The following is an 18,079-nucleotide window of genomic DNA, read 5'->3' on the forward strand; positions in this document are numbered from 1 at the left end:
TCAATTACTTTTTCTTATATATGTATGAATGCACTCATGTAACCACTACTCAGGTGAAGACGTAGAAAATTTCCGGGACCTCGTCAGGCTTCCTTGTGGCCCTTCCCAGCAGAGAACCCCCAGAAGTTAACACTCTCACCATAGATTGGTTTTGCCTGTTTTTGAACTTCATGTAAATGGAACCGTACTACATGTCATGTTTTATGCCCGTCTTCTTTTCCTCATCATTATGTGTCTGGAATTCATTCATGTTACTGTATTAAGTAGTCATTTGTTCTTTTTCATTGTTGTGTATTATTTCATTATGTAAATATACCACAGAATTTTAATCTGTTCTGCCATTGATGGATATTCTTATATATTCATTATACATTTTTTCTACATTTTTGGTAGAATTTAAGTACTCTTTCTCTTGAGTGTATATCCAAGAGCAGAATTGTTAAGTTATTGAGAATACATGTGTTTAAAAAAATTTTTTTAACGTTTATTTATTTTTGAGACAGAGAGAGACAGAGCATGAATGGGGGAGGGTCAGAGAGAGAGAGACATAGAATCTGAAACAGGCTCCAGGCTCTGAGCTGTCAGCACAGAGCCCGACACGGGGCTCGAACTCACAGACCGCGAGGTCATGACCTGAGCCGAAGTCGGCCACTTAACCAACTGAGCCACCCAGGCGCCCCGAGAATACATGTATTTAGCATCGATAGATGCTGTCAAATAATTTTCCAGAGTGGTTGTACCAGTTTACGTTTCTGCTGAGAGTTCTGGTTGCTCCATATTCTCACCAACACTTGGTAGTATCAGTCCTTTTAACTTTAGCCATTTTGTTTGGGTGTAATAGTATCTCGTTATGGTTTTAATTTGCATCCCCCTAATGATTAATCCGTTGAGCACAATTTCATATGTTTGTTGGTTATTTGGATATCCTCTTTTGTGATGGGTTTGTTCAGTTCTTTGCCCATTTCTTTATTAATCTTTTCATTAATTTGTAGTTTCCCTATCTATTGAGATAATATCTGACTTGTTAACTCTGAAATGTTTCCATGTGGGGGCACCTGGATGGCTCAGTTGGTTAAGTGTCCAACTCTTGGTTTCAGCTCAGTTCATGATCTTGTGGCTCTGTGGATCCAAGCCCTACATCAGGCTCTGCACTGGCAGTGCGGAGCCTGCTTGGGATTCTCTCTCTCTCCATCTCTCTGTGCCTCTCCCTCACTTGTGCTGTCTCCATCTCTCTGAAAATAAATAAACTTAAAAAGAATATTTTCATGTGAAATTCTGTATGTGAAAGCAATTTGAAAAGATAAATTTAGGGCTGTGGTATTAGTCATTGCTATACTTAACAAGAATGTGAAATTGAGTGCCTTGATGTTAGTACAATCATATTCCAATTCTTAATTTTCCCTTGAATGAAGCGTATAGGTAACAAAATCCTTCCTACAACGTTGGTAGATGAGGTCTGCAGGCCATATGGGAAGTTAAGCTAAAATCTGAAATCATTTCATTTCACCCCAAACATTTGAGACTATATAGCATAGTAGCCTAGAGTGCATACTTTGGTGTCTGACTTCCTAAGGTTTGGATTCCAACTTTACCACTTCCAAGTTATGTAAGCTTGGGTGACCCCCTTATTCTCTTCTGTCTCATTTTTTAAATACGGAAAATTGAGATGATAATTGTACCACCCTCATGGAATTTTTCTGAGGACTAAATCAGTCAATACAGGTAAAGTGCTTAGCACAGTGACTGGTACATAGTGTATGTAAGATGTTACTATGTTACACATATGTATGTGATAGATACATGCCGTTGTACTGCTCTCTGCCAGACCCATGTTGCATAACGATACATACAGAGAAATCTCGCACAGCCTCTGCCCTCATGGAGGTATCTATTCTTTAGTACCCATTATAGGAGATTTTTAGATTTGGGATGTCTCCTATATTATACTTAAATAGTTAGAACTCAATTCCAAGTCCTACCTTAAAGAATTTACCAGAGAAGGATGCATTATATTTTTCTCCTTGATTCCTTAGAAAAATCAGTGCCAAATAAATGAATTCATTCTTTCAACAAATATTTATTGAGTGCCAACCTTGAGCTAGGCAGTGTTCTAGGCACTAGGGATGCTTCAATGAACAAGACAAAACAAAACAAAATTCTTGCCCTTGTGGAACTTATATTCGTGTGTGTGTGTGTGTGTGTGTGTGTGTGTGTGTGTGTAGACAATAAATAAAATAATTTACTGGGGCGTCTGGCTGGCTCAGTCATTAGAGCATGTGACTCTTGATCTCAGGGTTATGAGTTCAAGCCCCACAATGGGTGTAGAGATTACTTAAAAATAAAATCTTAAATAATCAAGTAAAATATGTGGTGTAAGTGATGAATACTACAGATTAAAATAGGGAAGTAGATAGACTCGATTCTCTTCTCTAAGCCTCACATCTTAAAGAGCATTGAGGTCTCTCTTTCTCTCTCTCTCAAAATAAATAAACAAATAAATAAATTTTTAAAAAAATGGGGTGCCTGGGTGGCTCAGTCAGTTAAGCGTCTAACTCTTGGTTTCCGCTCAGGTCATGATCTCACAGTTTGTGTGTTTGAGCCCTACATCAGGCTCTGCTCTGATAGCTCAGAACTTGCTTGGGATTCTTTCTCTCTCCCTCTCTCTCTTCCCCTCCCCCACTTGCACTCACACACTCTCTCTCTCAAAATAAATAAATAAACAAAAAAAAAAAAATTAAAGAGCACTGGGGGATTTTGTTCCAGTTCCGTGTACATTCTGCATTTCTATATCTGCTGTGGGAATACTAGGATCCAAGAGTACTTGTTCTGGTCTTCCCTTTACACAGAGATTTTATTAAATTCAGCTCAGGTCCTCTTTGTTAATTCTTCCCTTCCTGCTATTATAGAAGAACCATGTTGTCTTCTTAAGTCAATTCAGATTCATTGCAGGAGAGGCACAAACACTCAGTGGCCCTTAGAGTTCTTACCTAATGGGCACAGGTCTTCGTTCCCTTTTGTAAGATTATATCTGTGATTGTATCTGGTGAGCTTGCTAAACACAGACATTTTCATCTGTATGTTTCCTTCAATCTGAGCAGGCCCTCGGTGTTCCAGCAGCCTGTCATCTTCCTGGGAGCCGATGTCACGCACCCCCCAGCAGGGGATGGGAAGAAGCCTTCCATTGCTGCTGTCGTTGGCAGTATGGATGGGCACCCCAGCCGGTACTGTGCCACTGTTCGGGTGCAGACCTCCCGCCAGGAGATCTCCCAGGAGCTCCTCTATAGTCAGGAGGTAATTCAGGACCTTACTAACATGGTTCGAGAGCTGCTGATCCAGTTCTACAAATCCACACGCTTCAAACCCACTCGGATCATCTATTACCGTGGAGGGGTATCCGAGGGACAAATGAAACAGGTACTCTGATTACCCATAGTTGCCTTTTGGGGTTTCTAGGTATCTGATGGAGCTTCCTCCCATCTGCCACTCTGGGTAAATCAGATCTGAGAGATGCTAGGTGAGTTCTCAATTAAACCTCATTCTGTTTGTAACTCCTAGGTAGCTTGGCCAGAGCTAATAGCAATTCGGAAGGCATGTATTAGCTTGGAAGAAGATTATCGGCCAGGAATAACCTATATTGTGGTGCAGAAAAGACATCACACACGACTCTTCTGTGCAGATAAAACAGAAAGGGTAAGAAACCATGATATAAGCTTCATTATCTGGCACAAGTGAATACGTTTTTAAATGGGCATATGTACTTTTTTTCCTAAAAGCAGAAGTGTAATAATAAGTTAATATATTAACTCCAGTTGAGCTTAGATGATCACTTCTGAATGATACAGGTTTTAAGACTGAGTATTTCTCCTGTATGACAGAAGTGCTGGCTTCTAGAGTTGTTTGGCAGAGGCCAAAAACGGACCAGACATGCTGTAGTGATACAGGCAACCTGCAAGGGGCTGGTTTTTCTACTTGAATTTTTTTTTTAATTTTTTAAATGTTTATTTATTTTTGAGACAGAGACACACACAGAGTGTGAGCGGGGGAGGGGCAGAGAAAGAAGGAGACACAGACTCCGAAGCAGGCTCCAGGCTCCAAGCTGTCAGCACAGAGCCCGATGCGGGGCTCGAACCCACGAAGCGTGAGATCATGAGCTGAGTCGAAGTCAGATGCTTAACCAACTGAGCCACCCAGGCACCCCTCTCTGGACTTTATTATCATATTGCTACTTTTTGTTACCAATGCCTAAGGCATAGTTCTAGGATATAAAGTAGAATTTCTCTTCCAAATGATTTTATATCAGTGCATGGGATTCTTGAGATACACACTTTGAACACTTATAATGTTATACTTTCTAACCATGGGCAAGTTAACTTCTCTAAGCCATAATGTTCTCAACTGTAAAATGTAATAAGAATACCTATCTCACAGGGTTGTTATAAGGATTAAATTAATAAGTGAATATTAATTCGGGGTACAGTTCCCAGCACTTGATGAGAGGTATTTTGTGTACTCGATTTATAATGTTATTTAGGTGTAAACTAGCTAAATTATAGGTATTTAATATTGAGTGACTCTGCTTCTGTGCTATTTTCTATGACATTACTTCATCTTTTCCAAGCCTTCCCTGATCCACCCCAGAGAGACCAGTTCTTTCTGTTGCTTAATCTTGTAATCTTGTGGGTCACTCCCATTATTTTCTAGTACGCCCTTAGTTTTTGTCTCTAATCCAAGGCTGAGCTGTTTCTTTTCGTTTTCAGAATCATTGGAAAACAAGATTTTCTCCTTCGGCTCCAGTTCCACCAATCAGCTCATATTCCAAGTGTTGTCTTCTGAATTGTCCAAACCCTGACTCAGTAGTGCTTCTTAGATCCCTTCTAATACAAATTCTCCAAACTCTTGCCCAAACTCTGGTCACAGAATACCCCGCCACCCCCTCCTTAACTGCATCATCACCTCTCTGTCCCTCTGTCAGCTTGTTGTCCATGTAGCTCTAGGACCTGGATTATTTTCCTAAAACCCAAGCTATCTCATCATTTTGTTCTTTGCCATCCCATGTCATTCCTAACCTTCCAAAGATTGATAATCCTGGTCCTTAGTCTACCCTGCTGCCTTGACACTTACCAACATCTCCAGTTTTCTAAACATGCCTTTTGCCAATCTCTAGCTCTGGGTCAGTCCACTTACCCATTTCCTTTGCTTCAACTCAGGCCAGTAGAGAGATTGCTGAGGAAGAAAGTCATTTGTTTAATAAGAATGATATTACAGACTGATGATATCAAATCTCAGACAACCCTGGAGGCTGCAGTTTCTCTGTTCCTCCAGTTCCCCACAGCGTGTATTCCAAACCTTCACACTCCTCAACAACCTGTCCCAATCTGCGATGCCTTCCCTGGCAACACTCTACCTTGCCAGCAATAGAACAACCCTCTATTTCCCCAGTAAACAAAATCTAGAAGGCATAAATTTTCTCAACTTACTCTCCCCTACTTTCAAATGTACTGAAATGTGTTTTCTTTTCTCTATGCTCTCACATCTCAGAGGCTAAGCTCTCCACCTGGACTTTAGTTCCTAAAGGAACACTTCATTAATTACCGTGGTTTTTCAAAACTCCTGTTCCTTCTTCTCACCCTCTAAAGTTCCTCAACTCTTCCTAGGTTCCCCTCACTAAACTTCCCTTTACTCTGCTTATCTTTCTTTTATTTCATGACCAAAATAGAGGAAAACTGACTTGACTTTCCATCTGTACCTTCTTACATATTACATCAATTCTCTGTAGCCTGACTTCAGTTTTAATGATTCTACTGAAGTTCTTTGCTCAGTGACTTGCTCATTTCGAATCTAGTGATATCTTATCAGGTTCTTACGCTGACCTCTTCGCCTCAGCAATAATATGACTTTCCAGATTCAGTGCCCTCCTCTATAATCAGGCTTTTTTTTGACTCCTCTTCCTCTGTCCATTAAACACTGACATTTCCAGGCATTTCATACTTTTCTTCCTCTTCTCTTCTGAATTTGAACTTTCTTTAGTCTCACCCACTTTTCTGCATGCATTGATTTTCTTAGAGATTCCTAAATTTGTATTCCCAGCCACAAACATTTCTATGCAGTTCCTGACCTTCACCTCCAATTGTCTACCAGACACATTTACTTAGATGCTCTGTAGACACTGTATCAGCAAGATAGGCTAGACTGTGGTAACAAAAAAACTCCAAAGTCTTAGTGGCTTACAAAGATGTATTTCTTGCTTATATCACATACCCACTGTGGCTCTGCTGCAGCTGTGACCCTGATGTCCTCCTTTTGGAACCTAGGCTGACAGAGAAGAATCTATCTTGAACATCACCAGTCATTGCAGCAGAGGGGGAGAAAGATACGCACAAGCCATATGCTGGCTCTTAAAGCTTCTGCCCAGAAGTTACACATTTCAGACCACATTTTACAGCCAAAGCAAGTTACATGGCCATTCCTGAGTTAATTGGGTGGGGATGTATAATCCTCCCCCAGGGAAGGGCATGGGAATTTTTGGCACTAGTGATACAATCTACCACAGGCATTTCAAGCAAAACACGTCTAAACCTTCTACTTATTGTTTTATCCTCATCCAAAGCCTATTCCTCCCCCAATTTTCCTTTTCTTCTGTGACTTGGCATCACTGTACATTGATTCAGCCAAGCTAGGAACTTCAGAGTTGTCTTTAAACTCTGCTTCTTTCCTCTCCCCCCATATCCAGTTGGTCAAATGGTCTTCTGTGTTCTGCCCCGAAATCTCTTGACTTAATTCTTCCTCTTGTGTGTTCCCTCTGGCCTAGGCAGAACCTTCCGTTTTGCAGGAGACTCCTAGTGGTCTCCCCACCTTCACAGATGCACCCTCAACCTGCCGTCAGAGCTATGTTTAAAAAATACAGATCTCAAGGTGCCTGGCTGACTCAGTTGGTAGAGCATGTGACTCTTGATCTTGGGGGTGTGAGTTCAAGCCGCACATTGGGTGTAGAGCTTACTTAAAAAAATACGTATCATACCTTGCCAATCTACTATTCAGAAACCTTCATGCATCCTCCATTGCCTGCCAGATACTTCCCTTTGGCGTTCATTGCTTTCCTAAGGTAGCTCAAACATAACATTTTAGTTTCATCTTTCCACAATACCTTCATACACCATCCATTTCCCACATGATGCATTTGAATCCCTGGGATGACCACATCCATCCCACTCTTTTTATTTCCCCCACTATTTTTATTAAGGTATAATGTAGATACCGTAAAATCCACGTTTTTTTAATTTTTTTTTTAACGTTTATTTATTTTTGAGACAGAGACAGAGCATGAATGGGGGAGGGGCAGAGAGAGAGGGAGACACAGAATCAGAAGCAGGCTCCAGGCTCTGAGCCATCAGCCCAGAGCCCGACGTGGGGCTCGAACTCACGGACCGCGAGATCGTGACCTGAGCTGAAGTCGGACGCTTAACCGACTGAGCCACCCAGGCGCCCCATAATCCACGTTTTTGGTGTACTGTTTTGCAAGTTGTGACAAATGCATATAGTTGTGTAACCACCATGTCTATGAAGACATAAACAATATATCACACACACACATTTTTCCAAGCCCTCTGCAGTCAACCCTTTCCCTCACCTACAGCCCCTAGCAACCACTGACAGACGTTCTGTCCTTATAGTTTTGTTTTTTTCCAGAATGAAATATAAGTGGGATACCATAGCCTGTGGTCTGGTTTCTTTTACTTAGCATAATACATTTGAGATTCATCCAAGTTTATCATGTAAATCAGCAGTTTATTCCTTTTCATTGCTTAGTATTCCTCCTATGGCTGAACCACAGTTTATCTCTTCCTGACTTTAGGGGATATTTGGAGTGTTGCCTGTTTTCATCCCATCCCCCTTTTCAACTCCTGCTCATCCTATAAAGGATGGCTCAACTCTTTGCTCCCACCAGCATTTTCCAGTGCCTTCCATAATGCCCTTATCACACTGCATTGCAATTCATTGCAGATGGTGTTCATGAAGGGCAGGAATGCAAGTTCATTAGTTCTCTCCATGCCTCCATCTCTCATCCCCAACATCTGCTGCAGAGCCTTGCACATGGGTGCTCAAGCAGTAATTGTTGAGTTAAACATGCCTGGATCCCTTTTTCCCGAGGGCAGTATCTCCTTAGATTCTCATCTGTTGATTCCAAGAGAGTTGTTTCAAAAAAGATTCTAAGGTCAAATAAGTTTGGGAAATACTATGTCCACCACCTCCCTCGCAAAGATTATACATTACTGAATAAAGGTTCTGAGAAATCCTACAACAGAAAAACCGTTTTAACTTGAGTTCAACCCAGTATTTCTCAAATCTCTTTGACCATAAAATACCTAAATGCATCCTGCAGAACTAATATTCCTCAAGTACACACTTTGGGAAACAATGCCAGAACTAGTATAACTCCTTTACATTTCCTCTTGCCCAACTAGGTCCCCAAGTTCATATTTGAATTTGATAGAATGAGACTTTTCTCTACTCATAAATGTTCTTGTACACATTGGTATACAATTCAGCTGAAGGTAATGGTAGTTAGAATAGAGCCAAATAAACTCCCATCAAATTCATGCCTCAATGCAAAATAAACTTCCTCATACGGAACCCTGCTGTATATCACAAGAGGATGAAAACTGACCAAATACCAAGGTTTAATTCCTTTACTTGTAAATGCATTTCTGAAGTTCCCCCCTCTACTTTCCTAGAAATTTGATTTTAAAACTTTGGCTATCATTGAACCTTACAATTTAGAATTTTAAAAGTGTTTCATAGCTAGTTTTATAGCTGATTAGATTAAGACCTAAAGATGTTATGTTTTGTTCAAGGTATGTAGTTGCAAGACTAGCCTTGGAACTGACACCCTGGTTTTCCTAATTCCCATTTCAGAGTACTCTTACCGATAATGCACGTGCCAGTGACTTCTTTTATTGATTCTGTCAAAGCATTACTTTTTTTTTTTTAATTTTTTTAGTGTTTATTATTTTTGAGAGAGAGACAGAGCACAAGTCAGGGAGGGGCAGAGAGAGAGGGAGACACAGAAACAGAAGCAGGCTCCAGGCTCCAGGCTCTGAGCTGTCAGCCACAGAGCCCAACACAGGGCTCAAACCCACAAAGTGTGAGATTATGACCTGAGCTGAAGTTGGACGCTTAACTGACTGAACCACCCAGGTGCCCCAAAACCATTACTTTTGTTGAGCCTGGTGTACCAGTACAAAGATTTATTCATCTTAACTTTTTTTTTAAGTTTTCTTTTTAATTTTGTTAATGTTTATTTACATTGGAGAGAGACAGAGACAGAGCATGAATAGAGAAGGTGCAGAGAGAGAGAGGAAGATACAGAGTAGGAAATAGGCTCCAGGCTCCAAGCTGTCAGCACTTAGCCCAATGTGGGGCTTGAACTCACGAATGGTGAGATCATGACCTGAGCCAAAGTTGGATGCTTGACTGACCGAGCCACCCAGGTACCCCGCTTCATCTTAACTTGTAATGAAAGTTGTGTATATTTTTTTTACTCCAAGTAAGAAATAAAGTTGCATTTTGGGGGGAGGGGGGCACCTGGGTGGCTCAGTTGCATCCAACTCTTGATTTTGGCTCACGTCATGATCTTATGGTTCGTGGGTTCGAGCCCCATGTCGGGCTCGAGCCCCATGTCGGGCTCTGTGCTGACAGTGCAGAGCCTGCTTGGGATTCTCTCTCTCCCTCTCTTTGCCCCTCCCCTGCTCATTTTCTCTCTCTCTCTCTCTCTCTCTCTCTTAAAATAAATAAACTTTTTTTTAAAAAGTTGATATTTTTTCACAGGAAGCTTATCCATTGCAAATGTCTTTACATCCCCTCTGTGAACAATGCCACTATGTCAATATGCCAATATATCATCTGCAAATAGATGACAATAATGCAACCCAAAGTCATAGGTAAAATAATTCTTTTTCTGGATTCCCTTATAGAAACAATGGAGTATTTTTGTTTGAGAAAATACTTAAGGATAAAGTGGTTGGACTAAGGAGAGTTACAGAAAATTCATCATGTTGAATTAAACTGATTTTCAAAACTTGCAAAAACTTTCAAAAGAACAGTTTGCTAACTTGTTACCAATTAACACATAAAAGGAAAGTATGGTCTGAGTTCAGTTTGGCATTTTGATGACTAATTATACCTCCCCCCACCTCTTTTTGTTTGTTTGTTTGTTTTGGTAGGTGGGGAAAAGTGGCAATGTACCAGCAGGCACTACAGTGGATAGCACCATCACACATCCATCTGAGTTTGACTTTTACCTCTGTAGTCATGCAGGAATTCAGGTAATTTGGAAGCTGGTTCAGATCTTTGACTTGATAAGGAGATGTTTGCAAACTGAGCAACCAGCTTGAGTAGACTTGTTATTCAACGCTATGCATCAGTTTGTTAATGCTTGTATTCTAGAACTGTTATCTTTCCTTCTGGGTATCTGCTTGTAGTTGTGCTAGGAAGGAATACTTCTGAATTTAAGGAGTGGATTTCAATTCTTGTCTCCTCTCAGGTAATTAAGCCATGTCAGAAATGTATTAATCATACAAGTCTCTCTCCAGGGAACCAGCCGTCCTTCCCATTACCAGGTCTTATGGGATGACAACTGCTTCACCGCAGATGAGCTCCAACTACTAACTTACCAGCTATGTCACACCTATGTGCGATGCACACGCTCCGTCTCCATTCCAGCTCCCGCATATTATGCCCGGCTTGTAGCATTCCGGGCAAGGTATCATCTGGTGGATAAGGATCATGACAGGCAAGTTTCTCAGGCACCATGAACTCTCTTTTTATCTGAGTCAGAAGCATGTTTTAAAAAAAAAAAAAAAAAAGCTACTACAGAGGAGTAGAGCTACTTTTGGAAGAGCTAAACTTCCTTTTAGGATTTAAATTTCAAGAAGCAAATAAAATCATATGTGCCTTTGAGAGCTTGTAATGTGACTTTTGGTCCAAGAAGTGCTCAGGCTTGCTCATGCTTGCATGGTGTGTCTATACTCTGCCCAAGGGAAAAAGTCTAATTTGGAGCTGCCTGTGGTTTTCCCGTGGAACAAAATGCATTCGGTTCTGTTTAGGTCCTGAGCAGCCTCAGAGGTAGCAGGCACAGTGTCTTGACTCCAGTCCGAGTAGTCACAGGCCTGTGGATTCCACTTCACACAAGAGGAAGTCCTGAACATTTTGCTTTGCTTTCAGTGCAGTCTGGAAGAATGTACCAGAGTGAATTTGGGCATGTGTGTGGGAGAGGAAGGGTGCCAGACCATTTTTACCCCCAAATAGGGATCTCAGTAAGAATCAGACATTTTGACCTGTTACTGACGACTATTAAATAGCTGAACAAGCTCTCTGCATTAATTTTCTTTTCCAAATGACCATCTGTGAAGTGTAGCAGTTTCTGGGCTCTTCCCCAAGTCTGAATTCAGCTGCTAAATAGTAGACATTCCATTGCAAGTCTATTTCTGTAAGAGTTGAAAATACACTATTATGGAAAATGCCCAGCTGTGGCTTTATACCTTCCATTCTGTAATATACATTCATTCATTTAACACATTTATTAGGTATTGACTGTGTGCCCAGCACTGTGCTAGGTACTAAAAATAAAAATACTAAAATGGGGAAGACCTGCTTCCTGGGATTTTCTGTTTCAGTATGGCACACAAAACAGGCAAACGCAGAACTGACAATTAGCCTGAGGCAGTATAGGTGAGGGACCTCAGAAGAAAGGTTGTTAGAGAAGATTTCATAGCTGGATGGATGGGATTTGGCTCTGGAAAGAAGAGAAAAGGATTTTCCAGGCAGAGGGAACAATGGACAAAAGAGAAAGCAAGTGACATGTTTAGACAATAGCGAGTTTTCTTTGGCTAGAGCATATGAAGCTGAAAAAGTATGTCAGAGCAAGGTTGTCTTTGTTAAATGTAAAAAGCTACTTTGGGGATAAAATATCTGGTCCTTAACCATTAATCGGGCTTACATGGGAGAGAAGATGAAGTAAAAGATAACTAAGATTATGAGTTTAGATGATAAGGATGCTAATAATTTAGTAAATAATGATAAATAATTTAGTAAAGTAATTAAGTGGCAAAATTAATAAATTAAGTCAGAAGAAGGATGGTGTTTTTTTACAGTTTACTAAGCCCTTTGTAATACATGGCACCCTTAAGAGATATGTTCAGAAGTTATTATTGTTATCCTGAAAGACCAAAGTTCAGAGGAATTGTTACCTCTCCAAGATCATATAGCTAGTGAGAGGAAGATGAGAAGAGACTCACGGCATAGTGACATTTGCACAGTAACATGGTATGTTCCAGCACTGTGCTAGGCGCAGAAATTCATTTGTCAAATGGTTATTGAGGATATACCATGTGCCAGGCACCGGGGATTCGGTGGTGAGTAAGATAGACAAAGTCACTGCTTTCTTGGAGTTTACATTTACTGAGCAAAACATATAGCTAACTATCCAGTTACTAATTTCAATTGTGTTTAATACTATGAAAGAAAAATAGAGGATTCTGTGGAAGTATGTCTCAGGTGGCTCTGACCTGAACTTTGGAATCAGGGAAGACTTCTTTGAGGGAAATGACATCTGGCCGAAGCCTAAAGGACAGGTTGGCTTTAACCAGACATAGGGGGCAGTAGAAGTCCTAATGTAAGCACTGTTAAGGATTTGGGTCTTTGTAGACATTATTCTATTTAATTATTGCAACAGCCCGTTTAATAAGTTGTATTGCATTTTTCAGTTGAGCAAACTCATGTTTAGAGAGACATAAATTATTTAAGGAGGCACAGCTTGAGCCTAAGATCTTCTGAAACCCAGTATTATTTGTGCTATTTGAAACATGTGAAGTTTGCAGTAGTCTTTTGTTACACCTGGCTTTTTGCATTATTCTCTTTACAGCGCGGAAGGCAGTCATGTGTCAGGACAGAGCAATGGCCGGGATCCTCAGGCCTTGGCCAAGGCTGTGCAGATTCACCACGATACCCAGCACACAATGTATTTTGCCTGAGAGTCTCAGAAAAAGAACTCAATCAATTTGACACCCCATGCAGCCTCAAAATGTTTCAAATGCCTACCGCCTCTAGAGAGAGCCAAGTTGACTTCAGGTGGTCTACCAGCAGCTCGGAATAGTTGCACTGAATCTATACTTCACAGCACTGTCTGATGCATCAACAAAATTGAGCCATTTTTTAAAAGTAATAGATACTCCTAGATTGTCTTCTCTGATGCACTGGACTGAATTTTTACCTCATCATGCAAAGGCTGATCAGCCTGAACTTCCTTAAGGACTTTACAAGAAAAGGTTTCTATGGAATATTTTGCTAGCTGTGGTGTTCCCCGCATCCCTCTAGTCTTCTAAGAGACGATTATTCCTTGTTTTCTGTATTCATTGAGTGGGGTGTATGCGTAAGTGGGAGAGAAAAACCAAACAATCTACTTCAGTTCAGCGTAACTGTTTTAACTGTGGGGGTCCATAGACTTTTTAATGGAGATTTCTGACTTCGCCACTGTAAATGCCTTTAACGAGCATTAACTTTTGAAAGTTTTACAGAGTTTTGTTAGTTTTCCTACTTTATCTTCTTGATCTCTACAGACTTGTGCTGTGCAAATACAGGCTGCCAGGCGATTGCACTATGTTTGGCTGCAGATGCAGAACAGGCAGCTCTCTTATTTGGTTGGCTTTTGTGAATGTGTAACACAAACAGATGTAATGCATGTCACGGTGACAGATAACACTGCCATGGTAAGAGTACTCCTGTTTCCCCCCTCTTTGAAAAAAAAAAAATTAGCTTTTAGTATTTTTCAAAGTTTTCAAAAGTGCCCATTTTATGCTGCTGTGTGGTTTGTTAGATCTAAATGATTTTTAAACTTTTCTCACAGAAAATTAACTTTGGCAATAAACATTTTTTAAGGTCCCTTTTCTTCCTCCCCCTGACAATGTAGTTTTCTAGATGAGATTTCGGTATGATTTTATCAGCTATTTCTTATAGGTCATAATCTGGCAACTTCTGAAACTGGTCAGACAAGACATATATTTCCATGGCTTTTTAAAGAATTATTTTTATCTGTTTTATAGTCACAGTTGGTGTCCTGTCACTTTGTTTTAAAATAAGCTAGAACCAGGACGCTTCCTTATCGGATAGGCTTTGCCAGTCCTTAAGGTACATTGAGCGATGCTGCAACTTGCACAGATGTACCAGCATTTAAAACTGTTTTTCCCGGGAATCAAGGTTACTCACACAATTATGTGCAGTGCAAATTTTTTTGCTTCTCTTTCAACCTGAAATGTATTTGGTGGGGTTTCCCTCCTTTCACTAAACTAAAACTGCATTTATAGAAGAAAAGTTTGACTTTTCTTAACAGAGTCTAGATTCCGATCACAAGGAGATGAGTTACTTTCTTGGTCCAGACAAAGGGAGCTGATCTAAAGCAAGCATCAGTGAACATGTAGGGGAAAGGAAAGTGTATTTTGTATTTAGTGTAGATAACACTTTGTGAATGGACAACAGTTACATAGAGTCTTGGTAGTTCCAGCCAGTGTTTCCCAGCCCAAATTTTACTGACTTGTGATTCTCTCTCTGGGAACCTCAGAAGTGAAAGCTGGAGAAGGGTATAAAAGCCCTAGAACCACACTCCGTATGGCTGAGGCAGGTGCTGGGGGAAGAGACAGACACAATGTGGTAAAACGATTTTGCCACCTCTGTCTGGAAACTGCTGGTGGGGAAACACTGGATCTGATGGTGAAGGGTGTTTGCTTGAACTCATTAGCCGGTCCAAATCTCTTAAACTAGCCTTCTCAAAATCCCAGCAATACAAAGCACTGTTTTTCTTCAGTCTTTTAAAGAAGCTTGTAAATACATTGAAGTTTACATTTCCATGTGCTGTTGATCGGTGGCGCCACCAGTATTTGCTAAGACTGGTCTCTGAGAGTTTTATAACGTATACTGAGTCCTGTAGCTCATTAAGATGACTGCAGACATCCTCATTCTCTGCATATAGTGGGATGAAAGCAAGCTCTGTAACTGAGGCACAACATAGGCAGGAGCGAAGAGATGGCAGATGTTAATTTCTTAAGATTTTCCTTTTCTGCAAATACCTCACTTGGATACTACAAATCAGGACATGTTGGTGAGGGGCTGGCTGCTGCTTTTATTCACACTTGTTCAGGGAGAGCTCAGAAAAATAAATACCCTTCAGCATGGCTACCCTGGACCCAAGAGGAGGAAAAACAGAAACTTCTTTAGGAGAAGGAGGACTTACTGGCGTCCAGGATGTGAAGGACTCTTGGTGGCTGGCTGGCTGGCCAGCAGGCACCACACCTGCACTTGAGTGCCTCCGGCTTGCTTGTTAATAATGCACAGAAGAAGTGTCACTTCTCACCATCTCCTGCACGTATGGAGCAGGGAGCGAGGCGGAATGCCGGGAAGCCCTGATTTACTTGCCGGCAGTCGGGCTGTATGCTTGACCTTGAACTATACAGTTTGTACAACCTCAGTCAGTCCTATACACTGGGGCAAATCAGTGTGGTGGTGGAGGAAAAGCCGGGAGGCCTATTTTTATAGGAAACAGTACCTTTAAGGGGGCAAATGCTGTAGTTTTGGATGAAAGGAAAAAAAATATGGAAGAACTAGGATAATTGGAAAAAACTTGCTGGCGGGGGTGGGGGGGGGACGGTGAATCTTTAAGAGGTAATCGCTTCAGAATCAGAGTTGCAGCAATACTGTTGCAAGCAAGTCTAAATACATAGTTTCAATTTGGCTTGACAATTTGAATATGATAACCCCTTTGGACTGACTGAATCGTTATGCATGTGTCAATCAATGGGAGGTGTGCATTCTCTAGAAGTAGATTTACTGTTTGGTTTTTTAAAATGCAGCCTGTTTAGGCACTGTCATGTGGTGTGAAAGATTGAAATGTAGCAATGCTAAAGAGTAACAATTAGGGGATAAGGCACGGGGATATTAAGAGAATGGTGAAGATCCAAATGTTGAACTGATTATGTTTTGTTGTTATTGTTGTTCGCTGTTGAACCCTGAGTGGTTGATAAGGTGAACTAGTGGCGTAATGCAGCCAGCAGTCTGGGCAGGCAGAACATATTCATTCTTACTGTAAATTCTATTTGCTGCTTCCAAAGGTGATGATTTATAAGCAGACATGTTCTATATGGTCTGTATTTTAGGATCTGGCACCCAGACTATATCAGAGCTTATCTACCTGGCTCAGCTATCTACCCTTCCTGTGGGAAAAGGCAATCCACTGTTTAAGAAGGCTCACTCTCTCTGCCCTGCCCTAGCAACCCTTTGTGGATGTGCTGTAAGATTTTCTTGCTCAATAGCAAGGTGGTAGCTCTGCTTTCATTTTAAGAAAGTAGAGGCTGAGGGCATTGTGTCAATACTGCTTCAACTCCAAGGATTTTTCCTTGTAAAATTAAAGGGAAGATCTTGTTATTGATTAACCATTTTCTTATCCCTTGCTATTGACATTCATGCTCTTTCTATGTCTGGTGGCTGAAAATGTTTGCATTTGTTCATTTGACTAATGGTGTAATTTTGGTTTCTATATTGTTAGACCTGTAATGTTTTAAAATGTATTTTATTAACTCTGGACTGGATGTATGTCTCTAGCAATACGAGGTACTTTCTAAACTATTAAGGGAGGGGTGGTATCCCCATGTTAAGACAAGATGATGGTTGTTTAAATTTTGCATTTTTTTTTTTTTTTTTGGCCTGCAGGGATATTTTGTGTTCATGTGTCCAAAAGAGAATAAATTGGCATTCTTGTGCCAAAAGTTGTTTTTTGTTGTCAAATTTCAAATACATATGGAGTATACTGTAATGGAAACAGACATGGTTGCTTTTTAAAAACAATTTCCTCCATTTAAGAAGTTTGAGAGAGAACAGAGGGGAAACTTAGTGTTTTTAACTCCTGAGTCTCCCTATCTCTAGAAATTGATACTTGGGGATTTGGGAAGAGCTTCTGAGCAAAATTTCACATATGAAAACTTTTATAAGATTCATCAGGTTCTCAGGATAGCTCTTAACAGGAAAATCTATTTGAGTGAAGTTTTGAGAAAAATCTGCAGTCTCCAGAGGGCAGTACAGCCACATACTTTAAGACTAACTTTTTGAGAGGAGGAGCTGTCTAAATTCCCCCAACCTGTGGCTATCCAGTCTTAAGTCCTTAAAAAATTCTCACCACATTTGGGTGAGTCACAGCAGGGATAATGCAGAGATTTTCACAATATGGTACTTATTTTCAGGGAATTTATGGTTTACCAGAGGGACAAGTTCTGCATACAACACACTTTACTACAGGTAGTTGTTTTTTTCCATCAGCACAATATCCCCCTCTCCCCATTTACCCACTGTCAAACATTTATCACAAACTCAGTACATGCCAAACTCTGCCTAGATGCCAGGAAAATAGAAGAGTAAGAACTTAATCCTTCAAAGAGTTCATTCCAATATAGCATGGGGTAAGGGAGGCAGTGAGATTAACATTATCTGAGTGCCTAGTATAACCAGTCAGTTTATATTGACGTCTTTACTTCCAGTGACAGTCCTTTCACGCTGATAACAGTATCCCTTTTTTGAAGATGAGGAGTCCGCTTCAAAAAAGATAAATAACACACAGTCCCTGGATGGCACAGGCCTGTCTAATTATTACCCCTGTGGTTGAGCACAAAATGACAGGAACTTAGAAGGAGAAACAACTTTTGCTATGGGGAGTCAGGAAAGACTTTACAGTGGTGGTGAATTTGGGGATAGGTCACCAGGAGTTTACCAGATGGACAAAGAGGATGAGGGGATTCTAGACACACGATTCCCATACAGCAGATTGTGGTAGCTGCATTTTTTGTCTAAGTGCTTTCCCTTACTCCTCCTTTGGGTAATGGAACATCTCCTGTGGGAATCTCATTATTTAGTGTGTTTCAGGTAAGTCTAAATGACCTTCCCACCTTGTCCCCCACCATATGTGTCATGTTCCTGTCCATTCTTGAATCAGTCACTGGGGGATGTACACCAGCTAAGAATGACTAGTGTGTCCACTCCTCTGTGT

The 18,079-nt window shown here is 40.8% G+C and overlaps 1 protein-coding gene across 1 annotated transcript in view; it reads left to right on the forward strand.

Moving 5' to 3' along the window:
* AGO4 (argonaute RISC component 4) overlaps positions 1 to 16,811 on the forward strand; it is a 40,930-nt gene extending 24,119 nt beyond the window's left edge. Inside the window, exons 14-18 of the mRNA XM_086716449.1 lie at positions 3,099 to 3,414; positions 3,556 to 3,690; positions 10,221 to 10,322; positions 10,590 to 10,789; positions 12,920 to 16,811. Of these exons, the coding sequence (XP_086572575.1) occupies positions 3,099 to 3,414; positions 3,556 to 3,690; positions 10,221 to 10,322; positions 10,590 to 10,789; positions 12,920 to 13,028 (862 nt within the window). The 3' untranslated portion in view covers positions 13,029 to 16,811. The remainder of the gene's footprint in view (positions 1 to 3,098; positions 3,415 to 3,555; positions 3,691 to 10,220; positions 10,323 to 10,589; positions 10,790 to 12,919) is intronic.
* Positions 16,812 to 18,079: the final 1,268 nt, after the last annotated feature.

The sequence above is a fragment of the Puma concolor genome, chromosome C1 (assembly GCF_028749965.1).
Source record: "Puma concolor isolate L17-30 chromosome C1, mPumCon1.1.hap2, whole genome shotgun sequence".
NCBI lineage: Eukaryota > Metazoa > Chordata > Mammalia > Carnivora > Felidae > Puma > Puma concolor.